The 22,770-nt window shown below is 35.4% G+C and overlaps 2 protein-coding genes across 4 annotated transcripts in view; one reads left to right on the forward strand and one right to left on the reverse strand.

Annotated features, from left to right (window-relative positions):
* Nucleotides 1-8,749: 8,749 nt before the first annotated feature.
* LOC114322568 (syntaxin-61) lies at nt 8,750-19,438 on the forward strand. The gene is made up of 8 exons (XM_028269906.2): nt 8,750-9,057; nt 11,312-11,392; nt 16,361-16,474; nt 16,760-16,873; nt 16,958-17,151; nt 18,039-18,129; nt 18,322-18,387; nt 19,006-19,438. Exons 2-8 carry the CDS (start codon nt 11,339-11,341, stop codon nt 19,114-19,116), a joined length of 744 nt encoding a protein of 247 aa, XP_028125707.2. The 5' UTR covers nt 8,750-9,057; nt 11,312-11,338; the 3' UTR covers nt 19,117-19,438.
* A 1,282-nt stretch (nt 19,439-20,720) lies between these two features.
* Nucleotides 20,721-22,770, reverse strand: part of SAC9 (sacI homology domain-containing protein / WW domain-containing protein) — a 32,280-nt gene continuing 30,230 nt past the window's right edge. For all 3 annotated transcript variants that reach the window (XM_028269905.2, XM_082874922.1, XM_082874921.1), the window contains one exon: nt 20,721-21,342. In XM_028269905.2, coding sequence (XP_028125706.2) covers nt 21,064-21,342 — 279 coding nt within the window. In that variant the 3' untranslated portion in view covers nt 20,721-21,063. The remainder of the gene's footprint in view (nt 21,343-22,770) is intronic.

The following is a 22,770-nucleotide window of genomic DNA, read 5'->3' on the forward strand; positions in this document are numbered from 1 at the left end:
GACTTGAGAGATTGAGCTCAAATCAAGAGAAGTGCTAGCAATTGTTGTCAATTGAAGAAGATTTGAGGATCTCAACTTCAACTCTTGTAGACTCAAGCCTCTAAGTAAGGAATTAAACCCTTTAATGAGCAATTGAATTAGATTCTACAAGATTACTAGTAAAATAAGAGAATTCATGGGGGAATTACACTAAAATTGAGTAAACTTGGGCCAAACCATGCATGCATGCCATTTCTCCACAAATTGAGCATAATTTCAAAGAATTCTTTCATGCATGTGTTCACCTCACTCATATTTTGAGAATTCATCATGTTTCTACCAAGTTGCCAAGTTTGATCATGTTTTGAGGAGGTTAAGTTCAATGGATTGCATGTTGTCTTGTTTATGGGTCATACATAAAGTTTGTATTGGAATTTTGTACACTTGGCATACTTTTGGGCCATGATTTCTTGAAATGATCCTTTAAACATGTTGTTTTATGAGTTTTTATGAATTTACTAAAGTTTTGGCCCCAAAATGTTGAGTTTGAGGTGTTTGGTTTGGACTTGAAGCTTGGAGATCAAACCTGGAAATTCCAGAAATTTGACCCACGCTCGAGCGGGGGAGTTTACGCTCGAGCGAGTACTCTGAGTGCGTGCACTTCCACTCGAGTGACGTAAGTCACGCTCGATCGTGAAATACATGTACATAGAGGTTCATATGTTTTACAGTCTGATTGAGTGAGGGACTTCACGCTCGAGCGAAGGTCTGAGTCTCATGCTTGAGCGGAGGTCGAGCATCTGTCGAGCTTGAAAATCTTGCATCCAGTATTTTTGCTAAAATTTACAGTCCGCTCGAGCGAAGAAAGTCACGCTCGAGCGAACCTTCACTTCATGCATGTCCGCTCGAGCGAGGAAAGCCACGCTCGAGCGTGGACCTTGTTTCAGCAAATTTTTGGCTAAGTGTTTCAAGTACGTTTTGTATCCTCATTCCATCCTAGGTATTCCTAGGCCATGATTAGGACTTCATAACGAGGTTAAAGGCTACAGACATACTAAAAACAACGAAATAAGTTATGTTCAAACCAAGCGTGTGTATTCAGCATATGTATCTATCATGTTATGTAGGTCACGCGCCTCAAGATAAGTGAATTGCCCACCTTGCCATCTAATTGGAGCTACCAATTATCTATGAGTAATAACTCTATAAAGTTATGTTTAACTGTAATTATTTTCTGACGATATGAGATGATAAGTTTCTGAAATGCTATGTTTTGTGTGAATGAATGATTGTCCAATTTCCTTTGAAACGTAATTGTGGTATCCTTAGCAAAGACCCTCGCCAGGGGACATAATACTGTGGCTTATGGTCATGAGGCCCTAGCCCGGGGGTTAATATCGTGGCCCAGGCCCTTGCCCGGGGGAAATAATATTGAGGCCTAAGCCCTCGCCTAGGGAAATAATACCGTGGCACAGGCCCTCACCCGAGAGAAATAATACCGTGGCCCATATATGAGATAAGTTACTCGGTACTGGAGGTTCCTTCATGGAACTTGATATGCTTGACCAAAAAGACATGTTTGTGCTAATGGATGTACCACACCTGGTTTGAATATGGACAAGATTATGATTCTATTCCGCTATCTAATTATGATCCTGATCTACTATGAGACTTGAAATATGTTATGGGCATTATTCATTAAAGTCTCTACTCTGTTATTATTCACTAGGCTGTAGCTCACTATTTATATCATGTATGTAGATGAGCAGGCACGTGACCAGGCCCAGAATTGAGGGCCTATGTCCCCTTTTTGTCAACCAACCTTTGTGCCTCCCGAGGAGGTTCCGATTGAAGTCAAGATTGTGGTTGTTTTTGTATAACCATGTCAGACTTTGTTTATTTGTCAAATTTTGGACATGATGTCTGTTAATACGCTACTAGAAGTGATATGTAAAGGTTATGTTTCTCAGCATCACTCTTATGTATATAAAAGTTTTAAATGAAAGAGGCCTTTGGTAATCCAAGGATTGCTGGCTAGTTACGATACTAACCCATGGGGACGAGTTTGAGTCATGACAAAAAGTTCAAAGAAAATAGAAAAAAATTCAAAGTATATAAGTTTCTAAATGTTTTCCTCATACTGTCCTGCCTCGGCAATTGGAGTTGTTTCAACCTCGGCAATCAGCTGGGCAAATTTTTCGGCTTCAATTTCGGTGTCGGTCTCGAGTAAGGTCTAGTCAAGACTCTTCTCGGCGGATTGGATCTCAGCCTCTTGGGTAGCCTTCTTTATGGGGATATCTTTGGAGACCTCATTATCTTCCTCATCCTGAGTCAAGTCCAGGACTTGACCATTCAGAGTTGGGGATTTGACCCCAGCAGCTTTATCTTCTTCGACTTCAGCAACTGTGTCATCGGCCTTGTCAACTTCGGTGTCTTCCTTACCCTTAGCCTCGTCCTCGAATTGGCTTGAAGTAAAAGAAAACGACACAGCAAGTCGGCTGATGTCGTGAAGAGGCAAGACATCGGGAATGAATAGCTCTTTCAAAGCAACCACCCATCCATAGACGTATCCCTTGTTGCACGCCTAATTGACTTGCCTCTTGTAAGCATCACGGACGTTGGCTACCTCTTTGACGTAGACCATCTCGTCGGCAGCCTTGAGGTCGGTCTCTTTGGTGGCAAACGCAGTCTAAAGCTTGTCTTGGGCTTGGGTCATCTTCTCCATTGCTTATTTTGCTTCGACCGTAGCGACCCCGACAACATTGTTTACGGCTTTAGCGCAAGCCTCGGCTTTGTTTTGGGCCGCTTTGACAGCCTTAGCTTGGTCCAACAGACCTCGGATGGGAGCTTCGGCTTGATTCAATGAAGAGAGTATCTTGGCAGCCTCCTTTGTCTTGTTCGTCAACTCCTTCTTGAACGCCTCGACCTTAATTACGAATGAGTGACCCTGCTGAATGGCCTGCAAGAAGAGAAAGAAACACAAGAAATTTGTTATGTACAAAACTTAGAGTTGAAATTTAACAAAAAAACAAAGTATACAAACTTACCAAAATGCAGTGATGCATCATCAAAGCATAGTTTTCATATTCGGTCAGCTCGGCTATTCGGTTAATATCGGCCAGTAAGAGTACGGCGGTAGAGAGGGCAGCTCTGATTTCCACATCATTGAGCGCATTGTCCCTGGCTAGTAAAGGTCGGTCTCCGGCCATGACTGTTGGGGTCCAGGGCTCGTCGAAGCGAAAAATACCAGGTTATGCGTCGCCCTCCGACCTCGGCCTTTTGGATGAAGGTGTCCCAGAAGATTCCTCCTCGGCAGGCCTCTTTTCGGCTCTAGATGAACGTTTTTCGATTTCAGCCAACTTGGAAATTGGCACAATGTCCTCTGACTCAACTTCTGTGGCGGTGGCTTTTGTCTTAGCTCTTTTTACCTTTTTGACTGTGGGCTTGGGTTGGGTTTGAGAGGGAAAAGAATAATGGACTGACACCATGCTAGGGATGTCAGTGAGCAGGTCCTTGGTAACAATTTTTGTATGACCCATTTCGTCGGTAATGATGGCAATGGTAACTCTGGAACAAAATGAATTACTGGCAGGGCAATAGGAGAGTTAGAGGGATCTGTGGCAGAAGAGACTAAACTTTAGCATTTACGTCTGTGAGTTCTTCCGGTTGGGGCGTTAGGGGGACCTCAGCGTCGGCACTGGCATTGGGATGGAGGAATCAAGTAGAGGGCAGAAGTTGATGGTTGCTTTGCTGAATCGGATGTGGAGGCCTAGTCTGGCCTTGGTGATGAAGTGACTGGCGGAGTTGTGGTAGACGGAGGAGACTTGCTTTTGCGAAGAATGTCAGGCAGGGGGCTTCAGTACATTGGGATGTAGTTGAGGAGGATTGGAGCCTTGCGGAGTTTAATTTGTAGGCTAAGAAGTCGAGTCAAGTCTTTGCTCGGCACGTAGGATTGACGAAAGTTTTTCTCTGGCTGAGGGAGAGCTGCAAAGACAAAAGGAGAACATTAGAATAGACAAATAAAAGAATTGTTAGAAGAGACACTAGGAAAGGGACTTTGGGGAGAGACTAAGTCCTTACTTTTGTCATCCCTAAACACTTCACGGTGCAATAGGAAAATATGGAGTTCATCATCTAGCGCGAATTCCCAATTGCTCGAGCAATTAGGTAGTCATCTGCGGCACCTTTATTGGAGTCTGGAATGTTTACTATCAACTTGTACTGTGTAGATCTTGGCTTGAGGTAGTACGTGTCACCCGTGTTGGTCTTGAGGCCATACATAGTGTAGCAGTATTCGATATTGAATAGGGTTATTCTAGCAATGGAGGACTTCCCTAAAGAGGATGTTAAGGGGAAACCGGACTCCACCCTCAATAATGGAAACTACTGGAAAGGGCATGTAATCCTTTCCAAGCATGATAGAGTCCTCCTCTCCAGCTAACCTAAGCTAAACGTTGGCTGGAATGGAGAACTGTTGCCTAAAGTATTCTAATTTGGTTAGGGTGTCTACTCTCCACCTAAACATGTCCATGATGTCGGCTTGATGTAATTGGTACTAGATTTCAGAAGAGAGTGGTTGATATAAGTCTGAAGACTTCGGCTAAAACCTAGAGAGCACTAGGTTGAGGGTTTTTGAAGATTAAGAGGAGAATTTTCTTTTAGTTTTCCTAAAGAGCAGGGTTCTAAATCAAATCCCAAACCAAGGTTTATGCAGAAACAATAATCAAATGCAAGGATCTGAAAATGAAGCAAGAAGACCAGAAAAGAAATATAATTTAGAAATCAAGAATAAGACAAAGAACAAGAAAACAGATATACCCACACGAACAAACAAAATTCGTGAGCATTGAGTGAATGTGTGCAAGGCGGTGTGCAAGAACTATAAGCAATACAAATATTCTAGAACTCAGGGACAAATTATGATGCACAAAACAGATTCAAGAACAAGAAATTGATTCATAATAGAAGAAAAAACAGAGTACAACTATGAAAATGGATTCAATGGCAACAGAATAGACATATGGCAAAGAAATAACATATTCAGAACAATGGAAAGCTGAAATTAAAGAGAAAGAAGTCAAAAACTTACTGAATAGGGCTGAGAACGCGAATGCTGGTATGAGGTTCGCCGGAGTTGGATGATGACGACGACTGTGACCAGACAATGAAGAGCTCGCCAGAGGGAACGAAGCACGGTTACAGAGTTTAGAGAAATTTGGAAATGACGAAGTGAGAGAAAATTTAGAAAGAGAAAGTCTGAACATAGAGAGAATGCAAGAAATGAGAAGTGAAAAGGCAAAGAAAGAGAGAGAGAGGGGGAAGTTTGTCAAAAATACGAAAAGATGACAAACCGTAATGGATTAACCTTGGACGACGTTCTTGTTAGGCGGTGTATGCAGAATCGACGTAACTTGATGGCGCGTGTTAGGTACGAGCCAATAGCTGAGGGACACGTGGAGGAAACGGTTAGAAAGACTGTGTGTGACAACTCATGCGCAGTTAGAACTCTTGAAATTCTTGAAATAATGAGGTCATAACCTCAGCTAGATAAGCCATATCGGTTGAGATACTTAAAGAACTGGATTCTTGGTTCTTGATTCTTAGTAAAGTGAGTAACTAAATCTTAGTTACTCGAAGCCGACGAGTCATGATCTCGATTAGAGTGATATCTCAGTTTTGAGCCAACGTGTTGGTTGGACAAGTGATATAGGTTCCATCACCTCAGGTTGCCGAGGTAATAGAACCTAGTGGCAGTTGTGAGGAAGTATTTTGCGAATGACTGCACGTGGCTAAGGTGATGCCGAAGTATCAACCGAGGTGGCACGTGGCCTAGTCATGTTGCTGAGATTATCTTCGCTAGGCCAAGGTTATTTGCGGAGATACTGGAATCCGAGATAAGCAGATAAGGGACAAGAGTCCTAGAACATAGAAGGATCTCAGTCTAAATAAAGATAAGGCTCGAGAAGAGTTTATCTCTATCTAGCTGAAGGACCTGGATGAGCATTGAGCCTGAGTCCACTGAAGCTAGGCTTCTAAAGGGATCAGGTCAGTGCTAGCGATAAAAGTTGGGCACCCTCGTGAGTCTTAGGTATGTGTAATATACTGTGAATAGTGATTTATGAGTTTAAGCACAATTTGTTATCTGGGAGAAATATTGATTACTGACTTGATCGTCGGAGTGCCCTTGGGTGGACGAACCACCGCTAGATTCTCATCTTCTTGTGCAAGTTGTTGGGCTTAATCTATTCCGCCGGTGTCCTCCAACTAAGTTCCCCATTTTTTGTTGTGTAGTCGAAAATCAACACCCACAATTATCATGTAACTATTTTAATTAAAAAAAAATAATATTATAAAAATGAAGTTAATTATAACTTGACTCAAAATATAGGGATTAGCTGGATTAATTATTCAATAAATCTAGGTGGTGCTCAAAATGAGTAGTTATTGATCTAACTATTTTTTGTGCTATAATTGTAGGAGACAAATTGTTAAATGTTAATTTATAAATAGAATGGAGCATTGCTTTAAAATTGAATAATTTATCGATTAACTAGAACAATTAAAAAGCCAAAAAAACAAAATAAGATTAAATATAAAATATAAGGGGTAAACTTCACTTTACCCCTCTCTAATTTAGGCCATTTGCGGTTCACCTCTAACGTTTGGAAATTATCATATAACCTACACATGGTTTATAGACTAAAATGCACCGTCAATTTTTTCCGTTAAAGATGATAGAATGGGAGAGCCACACGCCCCTAGAGAGTATAGGTCAATTTTAAATACGAAAATATCCGCTCTATATCTTTGAAATTACATAAAATGACATTTCTCGTATTTTTCTATTGTTTCTCTATCTACACCTTTCTTTTATTCTTTTAAATCTTATTCTTCTCTCTTTTAACCGTACTTGCAACAATGGCTAATGAAAAACACTTGAGATACAAACAATTGGGATTAAGAATAATGTAATAAAACTCACAAACCATAAAGAAAAATTGAACAAAGAAATCAAACCCATCGTCATAAACAATTATTATATATATTTTATGAATTAGAAAGGACTATAATTACTTGCCATTGTTTTGTGTATGTATGTATATATAGGTTTAATATAACAAATTCGAGGATAGGAAATGAGTCAGTGGCGATGGTTAGGAATGGAAGATGCAGTGACAGTGATGGTTGGGGATGGAAAAGGAGACAACAACGACAGTTTGAGTGGGAAATGAGGCTGCAGCAATGGTTGGGGATGGGAAATGAAACGACGATAATGATTAGGGTTAGGAGATGAATGACCACGAGGGTCTAGGAAGGAAGAAAAATAGGTTGCTAGTTAATGTGAGAGAAGATGAATGACTGGTGATAAAGATGAGGGTAAAAAGGAAAAATAAGATGGTATAAATATCAATACACAAATTTTATTAACAAAAGTTAGTATGCGTTTTAGTTCACAAATCACGTGGGGGTTATGTGGTCATTTTGAAACATATAGGGGTAAATTACATATGATCTAATCCACAGAAGGATAAAGTGAAGTTTGCCCAAATATAAGAGTGCAAAGTGAAATTTATTCTTACAATTTTATCTCACATGTACTACATATTTTATTTTATTTTTTTTGTTTGTCAAGATTGTAGGATGTTAATTTGTCAGAGCATTCGCATCAGCCTCAGCAAATTTTGAGCCAAATTATAACCAAAAATCCACTTTTGTATTTTAGCTAGCCTATTTTTATGTACACATTCCATCAAACTCTCTATTTTAAAATTCTATTTTATTAAAATATTATTTTTTATTCTTTTATTTTTTTCAATTTAAATATATGATGGATTTTAGTTCCAGAGCAGTAGCAAACAACAAGCAAATAGCAGCAACACAATCACAAGGAGGTCGACTGGGCGGACGACCAGGCGGTTGACCGGTTAGGCTAATTTTGGGCATTTTCTTTCTTTTGCTATAGGCACTCATGGGACATCCGGGAGGATATCTGGGAGGGCATCCTGGTAGACGACCGGTTTAAAGATTTTGGCCCAGTTTTGCTTCAGAAAATATAATAAAAATTAGAATAGCCAATAAACAGTGGCTCAACAAAGTTGTTGAGTTACTGTAGCAAATATAAATAATAGCTAACCATAGAATTAGTTTGGTGAGTTTGATGGAGCAACGTTTCTATAGCTTACTAGTTATACATAGCCATGAGACTGATGCGGATGCTCTTAGTAAAGTTATATTATAACTAAATGAGTCACCACTGCTGTATCAGGTTGAACCACTCATCTACTTTTTCCCTTACCCTAAGATGTGACTACAAGACTATTACACTATGTTTGGGAACCTAGGGAAGAAAAGAAAAGAAATGATTACTTAAGTTATAAGAGAAAAGAAAATAAAAGAAATGATTGTGATTTCTCTCCTTTTTGTTTGGATAATGAATAAATAAAAAAAAGGAATGATTGTGATTTTTCTCATTCTTATTTGGTTAGATTTCATTAAAGAGAAAATAAAAGAAATTATATTATATTATATTACCAAAATAACCTTTTTATATTTTTAATAAATTTTTTTCTTTTATTTTTATAGGGACAAAATTAGTATTATGAAAATAGTGATTTCTTTTCTCTCTCAATCTCTCCACTTTTGGAAAGATTGAAAATGAGGCTTATAAGATAAATGAGTTTCTCTTCATTTTTCTCTATTTCTTTCAATTTCTTTTCACTTAAGTTATCAAAATAAGTAAATGTAATAAATATCTCTTCATTTTTTTTTTCTCTCCAAATCACTCAACCCAAACATAACGTTAGGCCATACCCAAAGTCCCATATTGTTAGATGATATTTGCAAAGATGGCAAGTAACGGTTGGGGAAATTTGTATAATGTGAAAAAATAAGGACCACAGCATAATTTCAGAAAACATACGGACGACACTGTAATTGTCAAGGATTTCAAAGGAGTTCGATGAGATCAAATCCAAACCGAGAGCATTCTACACATACACTACACAATTTTCCATTCCAGCTGTGGTGTTCTCACTGATCGGGACAGTCTACGCACTGATCGATCTCTTGTGTTTTGAGGTTTGTGTTTCAATTTTGAATCTAAGTGTTATATATACGTACCTATGTATCTCTGTGATCTATATGTGTGTGCATCTTTTCTTGAATTTACTTTGATCTGATTATATATGATTATGAACATCGATTATGCTTTCAATTCAGCTCTATGTTTGGTTGCTGAGAAAATTTAAGGAAAATAGAAGGAAAGAAGATGAGATTTTGGATCTTTCTCTTGTTTAATGGTATCGGAGAAACGAAAGACTCGAACATCGATTATGCTTTCAATTCAGCTCTATGTTTGTTTGCTGAGAAAATTTAAGGAAAATAGAAGGAAAGAAGATGAGATTTTGGATCTCTCTCTTGTTTAATGGTATCGGAGAAACGAAAGACTTGAGTGAACTCAGCAGGGAGTTGTGATTGGTGTAGTTTCTTTAGGGGGTTTTTAATCGAAAGCTGGATCACTGGAAGTCTGTGATTCAGAAGTTCTATTGGTAACAGAATGAAAACACAATGTTATTTTTGTCTTTCGTTGACTACTAATAGCTTCTTCACTTTTGTAGTGATGGTAGCTTTTGACTTGAGCGTTTGTAGATCTAGGTAAATTTGTGCATTTATCATATAGAAGAATTGGGCGAATTGCATGATTTTCCAAACCTCAAGGTTGGTTTTTTTCCTTTTTTTTTTTTTTTTGCTTTATTTTTTGTTTCTATGGAATGCTCAAAGTTGTATGCACGGTTGACTCAGAGTTTATTGTGGGGTGTGACTAATTGGTGATGATCTGTAGTGATCTCGTTCCTTGAAGAAAGAGAAACAAGATAGGGTGAAGTCTACCAAATGTTAAATATGGATGAGTGATGTAAAATCAATTTGGATATTTTTTAAAACAAAGATTTGATAAACAGTAGTAATTTAAATGGATCAGTATATACTGCTTAAATAAAGTGGTCATTATTAGTGGTGGCGTTGTATATGTATTATTTTTCTTGTATTAAGTGGTCATGGATAATCCCTTCCCAAGAAACAAAAAATGACAAATAAAGAAACTAATTTTGTACTGCCTATGTGATGTCAACTGCAATAACTTATGAGTCTGGACCCTCTATAGTGATTTTTTCTAGAGTGATTGTAAGATTATTTTTTTTATGGCTGAAATTTAATTCTACAAAAGTTGAGGGTAGTGATAGTCGCTTAGGAAAAAAAAAAAAAAAAAAAATTTGCCATAGAAAAAATCACTCCAGAGGATCTGGACTCATACCCTTTAACAAGATTTGTCCATGTATTTTGGTACTTGTGGGTTTGCTTTCCTTCCCTTTCATATCATGTTGATTGGGAAGCTTATACAAAAAAAGGTCTGAGTTTCTAGTATATAACATTCTGGTACTTGTGGGTTTGCTTTCCTTCCCTTTCATAGAAAAAAACTTATATTTCCCCAGCCATGGTGCGTGGGTTGAGTGATGGGAGCTTATATATTGTGTGATTGTCCTTTCTTACCGAGTGTTGTGAGCTTCTAGATAGAGCGTTGAGTGAAGTGAGCATTTATGTTATCTATGTTGGTGTTTGTGATTTGGAAACAACTGTATATGGTAATACATCCTTGTCTAATTGAGGTGTTCTTGCTTCATTTCTTATATTGGACAGGAGTCATTGACAACCTAGTTTATGCCTAGATAGGTCCTTTTATGGCCTACCCCTGCGGGCTGTGCTAGGGATTGCTCCTGTATTGTGTTTTCTTTGTTTTGGGTGGTAGCGAATGTCATATATGTTCTTGTTTCATCATACAGTCTGTATGAGGTTCCTGAACATAGTCTAGTTTTTTTTTTTTTCTTTTTTCTTTTTTTTGTGGTGGCTGTTTTTTTGCTGTGTTGGTAGTCCTGAACAGGTGGGCTGTTTTGCTTTGTTCTTGCTGTGTCTGGCAGTTTTGTATAGGTTCTGTTAGGGCCTGGGGCATGCCCCTTGTATTTGTGTATCCTCTTGTCTTTTATTTATGACTTATTCACTCAAAAAAAAAATTCAAAGAATATCTTAATATTTATATAAATCCCAAGGCGGTGAATCTTGTTACCTTTCATTCCTGAAACTATCTATAATTTAATTTCATCGTGCCAAGGTTTTAATTGTACTTAATTTTAGTGCAATTTGTTCTGTTGGCTAAAGGTTGAAATTTATTTAATTTTAATACTGTACGTACACATGCATGAGTGTACAGACATGCATGATTGTTTATTATCTGCATGACTTTTTGCTAACCAAATTTAATTTTTTTTTACGGTTAAAGGTAATTATTATGTAATTGGATGCCAAGATGTCTTCAGCTCAGGATCCATTTTACATTGTTAAGGAAGAGATTCAAGATTCTGTAAGTTTTTTAAATGCCAAAATGTTTGTAGTTATGCAAAAACTTTTGGAATGAAGCAACTGATATTTTTTGATCAAGCAATTTAATAGATTCATATAACAATATGAATTGTGGCCTCATGGTAATGCACTATTAATTCTTGAATTTAATGTGTTATTAGCATTTTATTGAATACTGGTATTCTGACCAAACTCATGATTTTCCAGTATTACTGTTCTTCTGTTCCTGTTTACATAGATCCCTCAATCCATTGGTTCTAATCAAGTGTCCAGTGTTTGTATTCATTGGTAAGGATGGTAGTGTGTTGGTTCTCTCCTAATATTATATGTAACGACTATTATTTTAGCTTATCACATCTGGATAATGGGATGACAATGACAATGGAAAATGGTGGTTCACTTGGATGCTTATAGGCCTTGTACATGTATGAGTTCTTCTTGTATAGCAAAGCACAAATACTTTAAGAATATGTTAATATGTTATGGTCATGTTGGACACTGACATATATTGGACTCTCCCCGATATGTGTCGGACACGCATCCAAACATATCCTATTATTTTTGTATAAAAAGTTAGAACCGGACATGGTTTGACCACTTGGGGCCACAAGTGTTCATCTGCTTAGACACGAATGAAACACATTGCAAGTTTAAAGAATGTAACTCTGGATTTAATGACGTAAAAACAATGTGGACTTATACTCCTGTCCTGTCCTATTAATCTCTTTTCCTTTAGACACTTTATTTTAAGAACTTCAAAGCCAAAAATTTATGATTTGTTTATGAATGGGGCTTTCTCAAAAAAACCTTAGGAGTATTTGTTCACACTTCTTTTCTTATTATTTTGATATACTAAAATATAAATGTATTTGAAATAGTTATTATTTTCATGTACACATATGGAAATGTATTTCTATTTGTTATCGTGTCCCTGCTGTGTCATGTCTTTTTTCTTTCCTTTTTTTTATTTTTTATTTTTTAAATAAAAATTTTCGTTTAGCGTGTCCTTATTGTGTTGTATCCATGTCGTGTTCTTCCTAGTTGAGAACCCACTAATTACCCATTTTGTTTTTTGAACATACCGCCAGCATTCTGTGCTTATTTGAGAAGACATTTGAGAGTAAATAATGCCCTTACTAAAACCAATTAATTATTTATGTTCTTTTGTGTCGCGTGGTTGGTGTTTGTGCAATCTCCTATTTGAAAAAATAAAAGATTAAAACAAAATTTTAAAATGTGTTTGCATGATCAACTAGAAAAACAGGTTAGTACTGCCCATGATAACAGTTTTTGCATTACATAATATTTCCTAAAAGAATTGGTGGAGAGTAAATAATTGTCCTCCATGATCACTTGCTTCTTCATTGTGAGGCAGCTTCAGCTCTCTCTTTGTTTGGGGTTGTTTAAGTGTTTTCTAGAAAAGTGAGATCTTTGTTCTTGGAGCAAGGCTGGGTGGGTAAGCGAAGGAGGAAGGTTCAATGTGGCTTCTTTGGGGTGAGCTCAAGTGTTGTTAGTTCTTACGATTCACGATACGTATCTTATGATTCGATATTTTTATAGGTACATTGATACATATTATCAATATATATAACTTATGTTAAATGTATGTTACTATAGATATACGATACACGATGCAATGTACCGTACACGATACATGATGTGATACATACAATACATGCATAGTTAAATTTCTTTAGCAATTTTGAAAAAAAAATGATTGAAATTATTTTATGTATGTTGATAATTTGATATTGTTAGAAACTTTGACGAACTTATTAATTTTATTTATTTATTTTTGAGATGAGAAGGGCACTCTCTTTTAATTTTGTCTATCTTTTTGACAAATATCTACTTGTATGCTATTTAGGCCTCGTTTGGGAACAGGCTAATTTAGTAATTTTTTGACTATTTGGCTAAAATATGAGCTAAAAAAAACTAGTATGTTTGGGATGACTTTTTGGCTAATTACGAAAAGATGTGCAAAAAGTAGAGAGAAAAGAGAATCTTTGACTTTTTGGTATGGGTTGTTGGCTTTTTGGCTAATTTAGTAACTTTTTGGCTTTTTGACTAAAACAGAGCCTTCCCAAACGAGGCCTTAGTATCTTGTGCTATTGATTTATGCATGCTTACACCTGTTAAAGATTAAAATTTATACTATAGCATGCTATTTGAGAACTTAAAAGTTATAAGTTAAATATTAACACCCAAATGGTGAGTTAAGACTATGAAAAAGATATTACACAATTACTAATAATATACTAAAGTGCTATATATATAATGAGAAAAAGTTCGAAGGTAAATTTAATTCAACGATATAATAATGTACTGACCCCATTTGATGGGACGTAAGGCTTGGTTTGATATAATAATTTACTGAAGTGCTATATCTTTCGTTATACATATTTTAACTCTGCTATGAGATTTATATGCATTAAGTATTAGTACATGCATATTTTTATTTCGAGGAACCTTTCTTTTGCAATTTTAAGGATTATATATTGTTTAGTGTTTTATTCTTGTAAGATTTTTATTTTTTTTCCCTTCTATAGCTATTTGTATTTTACTACCTATTTTTTAAGATGTTAAAAAATCTTATAGTACACGATATGATACAATCACGATTGAGAAAAATGATACATGATTCATATCCTGATTTAACAACTAAAAAGTGTAGTAGATGATATTTTGATGGGGATGACGGTTGAGCGACCTATTGTCAAAATTAAAAGCTTGTCCTTCTTTGTAGTAGATGATATTTTGATGGGGGTGACGGTTGATCGACCTATTGTCAAAATTAAAAGCTTGTCCTTCTTGTGTAGATGGTCCTTAGGGGTGATTAACCCGTCCTTGGAAGTTGGACCATTTTTTTGGATTTTGTAGAACCTTCTAATGGGTTTTTGATATATAGTTGACATCCATCTTCTTTTTTGTGTATATTTGGTGCTTTTTTTATAATAATATTTTGGGTAAATTACACTTACCTCCCCTGAGGTTTACCTTAATTGCAGATACCTCCCCTATGGTTTCAAAAATTACACAGACCTCCATTGCTTTTGAAAATAATAGCCAGATTTCCCCTTCTATTAGAAGCACGTTACAAAAATAGCCAAAAAGAGTGACATCAACAACAATAAACACGGAAATGTCCAAACTACCTTTCCTATCCCTTATAAAACAATACACACCCCCCTTATAACCATTTCTCTCAAATTTTTCAATACCTGTAAACTTTCCCTCCAAACAACATGACAATGATGAGTATTTTTTTACACCAAGTTAAGTTTTTATATATGTATATGTTTTGAATTGCCTTGTATTAGGAATGTTGGTTATTTAAAAATTAATTTTGCACCCAAAAAAGAAAAAAAATATGTGAAAATGATGAGCATTTTTTTTAATTTTAATTTTAATTTTTTACACCAAATTAATTTTTATTTTTTCATAATTTTTTTTAAAAAAAAATTGATTATGAAAATTAAACCAAACAAAAAGTGTTATGATTCACTTTCCTTATATAGTGTGTATATATGTTTTGAATTGCTTTGTACTGGAAAGGTTGGTTATGATAGTATAATACTTTGACCTTTAAATAATAAAAAAACAAAAAATAAAAACCAAAAAGAGAAATAAAAATAAGAATTCTAATAAGAAACAAAAAGGGAAATAAAAATAAAAAATCTAATATGTTTGGTTTCAATTTTTTAGATTCATTTTTCTGGAAATTAAGTTTTTTATTTTTTGTATTTTTTTGTTTTTAATGAATATTTTTAAAATTTTAAGCAATTTTTTAAAACTTTTTTAGATGCACCTTACTTAGATGTATCTAAAACGTAAAATATTTATAAAAAAATATTTGAAAAAATTAATAAATACACAAGAATATGAAAATGTACTGAATTTTTGTTTTTTTTTTTTTTTTTTTTTTGTATTTTGGTATTTTGTGAATTTTTTAAAGATTTTTTTTTTACAAATATTATATTTTTTAAGTGTATTCTTAAAATATTTAAAATTTTTAGAGAAAATAAAAAAGTACGAAAAACAAAAAATTTCAATTTTCTGAAAGGTGAATCCTAAAATGTGAAACTAAACAAGTTAGGATTTAAAAGTTTAGTTATGATGACTATATTCCTAAATCTTGTGAGATTATTTATTTATTTTTTCTTTTTTTCAATAGCCTTGCACGGTGGGATATAAAAGTTTAGTTATGCTAACTTTAAATTTAGGGAAAATTTTATTTCAGGAATGGTTTTGAAAAATAATTATAAAAAAATGGTAAATTTTATAATATTATAATTAAAAACATAAACTTTTTTTTTTATGAATGTGTAATAATTCCTTAAATTTAAATGTAAAGTCACTTAGAGAAAGAAAATGACAATAGCCTTGGATAGAAGGTCACTAATTTATCTTTCTGTAGGATTTGGTGGGTTAGATGCGGCAATGTTGGAGTAGTTGGGTTAATAGAGAGAGAAAGATAAAATGGGGGTATTTTAGTCATTTAATGTTATTTTTGACACTGTTACAGAAGGAGGAATCTGTCTATTATTTTCAAAAGTAAGGGAAGTTTGTATAATTTTTGAAACTACAGGAGAGGTATCTATAATTAAGGTAAACCTCAGGGGAGGTAAGTGTAATTTACCCTAATATTTTATTTATTTATCAAAAAAATAAATTTAGATAAGGCGTGTCCACCTATAACTCTGGCTGCATAGAGGTTCTCTCTCTGTCTCTCAACCTCTCTCTACCAAATGATGTGGTAGATTAGCGAGAACCATGTTTGTCTGTCTCTCTGTCACCCAGATGCAATCGTAGGTAGAGCCACACCCACACACACATACAATTCCACATGCTCAACCATAACAGAGATCTTGGGAATAATAATAAACTATATTTGTGATTGCATTTTATTTCTTTTTCTGCTTCTTAAGGATATATCATCTACCTTATGCTTTGATTATCTTCTCCTCAGATTGATAAGTTGCTGTCTAATTTTCATAAATGGGAACGCATCCCTGCGGATAGTCAAGAGCAACAAAAGCTGACAAAGGAGTTGCTTGTTGGTTGTGAGAGCATTGAGTGGCAGGTATGCTTCTAAATCTTAAATAATTTTCCTAAATTGATTTTTTTATATCTGTTGTCTCACAAAGTTCCATAGTACGCCTACACATTGTGACGGAATGTCAAAAAATCAGCATCCCCATTACTTCCGATGGCTGTATATTACATGGATGCAGTTACTTTTCTTCTCACCTTCCTATGTGTGCATTAAAAACCTTGATTGGCAAAAGCAGTTCTGGCGATTTTGGCTTTTATCAAGCAAGGCAACTCCTATTTGCAATTGCTGAAAACCTGCTTTTCTGATAGGAAGGTGGATGAATTGGACAAAGCAATTTCTGTAGCTGCTAGAGATCCTTCTTGGTATGGGATAGATGAAGCTGAACTTGACAAAAGAAGGAGATGGACAAGCACTGCTCGTACTCAGGTATTGTTGATATCAGGTCATACTGAGCCTTTGTGTGTTGTTGAATTAGTTTCAGATCCCCTAAATATAGAATTATGTTATTAGGTGGGCAACATGAAGAAAAAAGTAGTAGCTGGAAACGAGTTGGATGATATAAGCACTTCTAATGTAAATGGGATGCGCCGTGAACTAATGAGGATGCCGAATTCTCATCAGACTGACAGATCCAATCAGTACGCTGCTCAGGACACTGATGATTTCATATCATCAGAATCAGACAGACAACTGCTTCTCATAAAGTAACTTCCTTCTCTCTCTCTCTCTCTCTCTCTCCCTCCCCCCTTTTATGTCATTTACAACATTTTAATCCATATCCACTTATGCTTTCTGTCACTTCTCCAAGTGTGTATTGCACAGCTTAAGAAATTATTTCTGCTGTCCTTCTGGGAATTAGACAGGAACTAATTTGTAGATTATATGATTTTTGTACTGTTATTTGGGCAAATTACAGAAACCTCCTTGGCAGTTGCTAGTAGTGGTCATCTCAGATAAGTTACATGGACTTGTCTAAATTGGCCAAGTACCGTGTTGGAAACTTGACACTCGAGTAAGGGTATAGGACACGTGCCTGATATGCCTAGTTGGACATGCACTCATCAAATATGTATTTGTAGTCGAGTTTACTATATAAATATAAGACTTCCATTTAACACATACAATGGTCTATTTTAGTTTGTCAACATCATTTTACCCTTAAAAAAAGAAAAGAAAAAAGTATTTTAAGAAATATGAAATGTAGCATGCCTTGGACTCTCTGATGATAACCCTAAAGCAATCGTACTCTTATTATCTGTTTTATTGTCTTTATTCTTAGTACCAGAGAAAATAATGCTTCCACACCTGTATTTTAAGTGTAGTTATTAATATTTCTATTCTTATGAATGTTGTGATTATATTGTCCAATTTCAATGATTAGTTGATAAATTTTATTTTATTATATATATATATATATATATAAATTGAAGATTAAACATATTATTAATAGCATTTCAAACTTGGTTCATTGAGGACATTGTGGTTATTTCATGAAAATGAAGGATGTTCACTGGCCCATGTTCATGCTATTCTAGAAACCAAATACTATTTTTCTCATTTTGATGCCTGTTAATTGGATTGGTGCTTGCAGGCAACAGGATGAGGAGTTGGATGAGCTTAGTGCAAGTGTGGAGAGAATTGGAGGTGTTGGGCTTACTATACACGAAGAACTCCTTGCACAGGTAGGCATTGTTGAAGCTGCAATGTTTTTAGCAAAATCTGCCCTAGCTGCCACTTGTCTCATCCTTAAGCACTAGCACACATGAGCCGCACTTTCTCAAACTGTACTTATATTGCTTATGAACCAAGTCAAAATTATTAACATTATTCTCGATGATTATTAACACTAGGATGTGTATTTTATGGTGCCACAGGAGAAGATTATAGATGAGTTGGGTATGGACATGGAAAGTACAACAAATCGTCTTGATTTTGTTCAGGTAATTGCTTTCTTGCAGATTTGAAGCGAAATACATGCTTGCTGAGCTTGTTTTTCTTAACAACTTCAATTTATCTTGTCCAAACTGTGAATAAAAGTTCCGGGGCTGCTGAAAATTACTTGAGATGTAATTTGTATTTCTAATCAATGAAATGGTTTCATAGTAACCTAATAATTGGCGGTGTTTGGGAAGTTTGGGACTTGGGTTTTTTTTGATTTTTTTAACAAAAAGACAAACTTTTTGCAAAACCAAAAAAAACACATCCAAACAAAATATCACATCCAACCCCATAATCATTTTACTTTTACTCTTATAAATATCACATCCAACCACAAAAAAACCCAACTATCTTCCCAAACACAAAAAAAAATTTCTACAATAATATCCTACAACTAAAAAAACCTACATTAAAACTCACTTCCCAAACACCCACAATAATATACTGGAATGCAGTCGCCTAGGAAACATGCCAGCAGCTTAGGTTGCTTTCCCCCTATAAGAGACTGAAGTCCCCCCCCCCCCCCCCCCCCCAACAAAGGATTGAATGCAGTTTTCTTTCTGTTCTATTTTTTGTTTTTGTTTTTGTTTTCTGTTTTTTAAGATAAATTTTTGCTGCAGAAAAAGGTGGGTATGGTGATGAAGAAGGCTGGGGCTAAGGGACAGTTGATGATGATATTGTTCTTGGTTGTTCTGTTCATTGTTCTATTTGTTCTGGTCTTCCTCACCTAGGCTAGAGGAAGAAACCAGTCGGCAATTGCATATACGTGGAAGAGGGTTCTGATGATCAGGAATAATATCTCAAACTTTCCAAGGAATGAAAAATGAATTGTTTGATCGCCGGGTTTTCTTGAATAATTGTTATCTGGCACTATTGCACTCAACAGAAATCTACCTTTTTGGGAAGTGTTTTATATATTTTTCCTCACTGCTTGGAGAATAGGTGTAAGGTTGGGAGTAAACAGGATTGAATTCTAATTATGAACCTAAAATAGGATAGGATAATGTTTTGTGTCTCCGTTTTTTTTTTGGGTATAACATGAGATGTTTGCTATGTTTTCGTGTTCCAAGAGTATAGTCTCATTCTTTTTTTATAGTCTCATTCTTAATTTTGCACTCCAATTTTGTTGTAACTTTCAATCTCTTATTTGTTTTATATTTTTTCTTGAGAGGACTTGGAACGGTTGACCTCGTGAGGTTAAAATCTTGTGACATACTCTAGCCAAGACTGGGGACTCTTATTAGTTGTACATTAGCATTGGTGTATTGTGCATTGTTTTGACAACATCCAAAACCACTTTGTAAAAGTTTCACTTTGGGCCATTAATTTGTAAAAAATATTGGAAATATGGTGACTATGAGTTTTGCAAGAGATCTTTCTAGAAAACTTTCTACAAAAAAAAGGTTGTAGCCTTGCCAGATGACAAGAGATTGAAAAACATTAAGCAAGGGCCTAAAAAGTATGAACCTTTCTCTTTTGATCTGGTAGAGAACAAGAAAGAGTTTTTCATTTTAGTAATTTATATGTTGCTTTCAAAATTAATTTGGACAAGTTACATATTTTACCCTCGAACTTTGATGCAAAATTCATTTTAGTCCTCATGTTTCAATTGCAATTAGTGTGTTTAATTTGAGTTTTTTGGATTAAGTTTTTTAAAAATTGAATTTTTTAATTTTTGTGTTTTTTTGTTTTAAGTGAATATTTTTAAAATTTTAAATATTTTTTTTACTTTTTTAGATGCACTTACTTAGATGTATTCAAAAAGTAAAAAATTTGTAAAAAAATATTTTAAAAAAATTAATAAATACATAAAAATACAAAAAAATATACTGAGTTCTCATATTTTTTTTTATATTTTTGGTATTTAGTGAAATTTTAAAAGATTTTTTTCAATTTTTTTTTTTACTTTTTAAGTATATTTATGTTAGTTATGTCTAAAAATTAAAAAAATTACTTAAAATATTAAAAAAAATCAGTAAAAATAAAAAAACAAAAAATAAGAAAGTAAAATTTTCTAAAAAGTGTTTTTAAAAAATGATAACCAAATTTTAATCTTATACGTAAGTGTTGTTAAGTACATTAAGAATAGATACATCTAAAAAATTTAAATTAAATTTTAAAAAATGATCAAAATATTTAAAAAATTCATTACCAAAAAAAAAAAATTCCCGAATTGAAAGAGCAATGCTACATGTATTAAAATCTTAGCTCCATCAATAATTGCCATAAATTTATATGGAAAATCAAGTTTGCAAATCTTGAGACCAATTTCCTGCATTGGTTAGGAGAATTCATCTGTGTCATATATTGAGAATAAAGAAGTCCATAAATTTACTAGTTTGGCTTTAGGTAGTAAATAAAAATAACTTCATTCAAGGGAAAAGAGAGTACAGAAGTACAACTCCACAAAAGAAACCAAGACACAAGTAGCACAAACTCAAGACAAAACCACCAACAAAACTGGTTCCTCCTCCAATAAATCAAAAACCAGTGTGAAATGCGAAGTTTACCTTTCCTATATTGATTTTTCACAATCACCACTATTATTACATTTTAATCAAGTTAATACTAATTACAGACTGTCTAAAATTACAACAAAGAATATAAAATTTGACTAAAACTACAAAACCAATTGCATCCAATCTCTCAAACCTCATTCTTCGTGCGAAAAGAAACAATCAAACAGCTGAAAGGCTGGCCCATTTTCCAAGTTCGTAAGGATCAGCATAATAATACAACTTGACTCTATTTGACAAAGACAACCCAGCAGCCACTGGTGGCCTAAAATCAGAATCTTCCTGTTCTGCAGGATCATCCGTGAATGCGGCGACATCTCCTAGAAGTCTGAATGAGATTCGGCGGGTTTGAATTTGTCTAGGAAAATCAAAATACATTGGTGTCCCTGACTTTACCTCTGGCAAGCGATACTCCGCCATGGTAACCATGTTGTGAGGTTCCTGTTAAATTGTATATATTTTCAAGTTATGATTCAAATTGATTGACTCAAGTCTGAAAGTCAATTAAGAAAACAGAAATCAGCATAGAAAGACCAGATACACATGAGTTCTTATGATCCTTCTTTCCATGAGTTGTAAAAACATGTATACCAATATTCACATAAGCATCAATTACCCCCAGGGAAAAACAATGTCAATTATATATTCAATCTATTAAAGATGTTAAAATATTAGGTAAAAAAGCATATCCTTCAGAAAATCCTACTAGGTAGTCCTTCAGTACTTTGGGCAGCTAAGCCACTACATAATTAAATATTCCAAGTTTGTAACTCTCTCTCTCTCTCTCTCTCTCTCACACACACACACACACACACACACACATATCATGAGATGTCTACGTCTCCCCTCTTCTGCTTTCCTCTCATTCTGTTAGAATTTCCCATCTTTACCTTCACCTACTCCACTACACACTCCACTTCACCTACCTCCACTTCACCACACACTCCACTTCACCTAACCCACTATCACCTCCACTACACCTACTACCACATTTTCTTCTATATATAGATTGTATAGGAATTGTAATCAAATAATCTTGTAAGATATCAATCAATCAATAATACATAATTTCTTACTTGGTATCAGAGCAGGTTTAGAACCTAATATTTTTCGCTTCCCCGGCGGGCGGCAATCTCGCCTTGGCCGCCCGCCGGACAAACCCAAATTTCCCTAATTTCTTCTTCAATGGCAGTGACGAAGAGTTCGAAACCGATCTTTCTCAAATTTTCACTTCTCTGCTTTCTCTCTATCCTCTCTTCGGCACTCGCGATCACGCCCTGGACTGGGTGAAGATTCCAACTCCAGGTCTTGGTGGTCCGGCCGCATCTGGGGCCGCCACGGTTGCCGCTCCACCGTGTCTTCGTCTCCCCCTTCCTCCGCTGCCTCCAAACCGCCTCCCAAGTCATCGGCGGCGCCGGCGATTGGTGGAGCTTTGAAGCCAAAATGGCGTCAAGTCTTCTCCATCTTCTTCCATAAGTTTAGAGAGTTTGGTCTGCTTTTGAGAGAGAGAGAGAGGACCATCAGAAGTAAGAGACTGAAAGAGACTGGCGCTGAAAGTAGCCTCCAAACTTCTATAAATGGCTACCAAATTTTCCATGTAAGGTGCTGGTCTTACATCTCGATCAGAGTACTGTTGTTTACAGACAGGGCATTCGGATCCAAAATGGGTCAATCTCGGTACGCATGAATCGCAGAAGATGTGATTGCAGGGGAGCAAGGTTGGTCGATTAAGCAGGTTGAGGCAGAGAGGGCACTTGAGCTCGAGACCCAATTTCTGATGATGGAGGACCCATGGGTTAAGAAATCTGGCGTGGTTGGAAGCGTCCGCCATGGTAGTAGAGTCTTTGAGCTTCGACTGTTGATGAACGT

This window comes from Camellia sinensis, chromosome 6 (assembly GCF_055761805.1).
Source record: "Camellia sinensis isolate YWXY chromosome 6, ASM5576180v1, whole genome shotgun sequence".
NCBI lineage: Eukaryota > Viridiplantae > Streptophyta > Magnoliopsida > Ericales > Theaceae > Camellia > Camellia sinensis.

Coding starts and splice junctions, on each gene's coding strand:
- LOC114322568 (XM_028269906.2), top strand. CDS start 11,339: ATGTCTTCAGCTCAGGATCCATTTTACATTGTTAAGGAAGAGATTCAA. Junction 17,152..18,038: donor AGACAACTGCTTCTCATAAA/GTAACTTCCTTC, acceptor TGGTGCTTGCAG/GCAACAGGATGAGGAGTTGG. Junction 18,388..19,005: donor ATCGTCTTGATTTTGTTCAG/GTAATTGCTTTC, acceptor TTTTTGCTGCAG/AAAAAGGTGGGTATGGTGAT.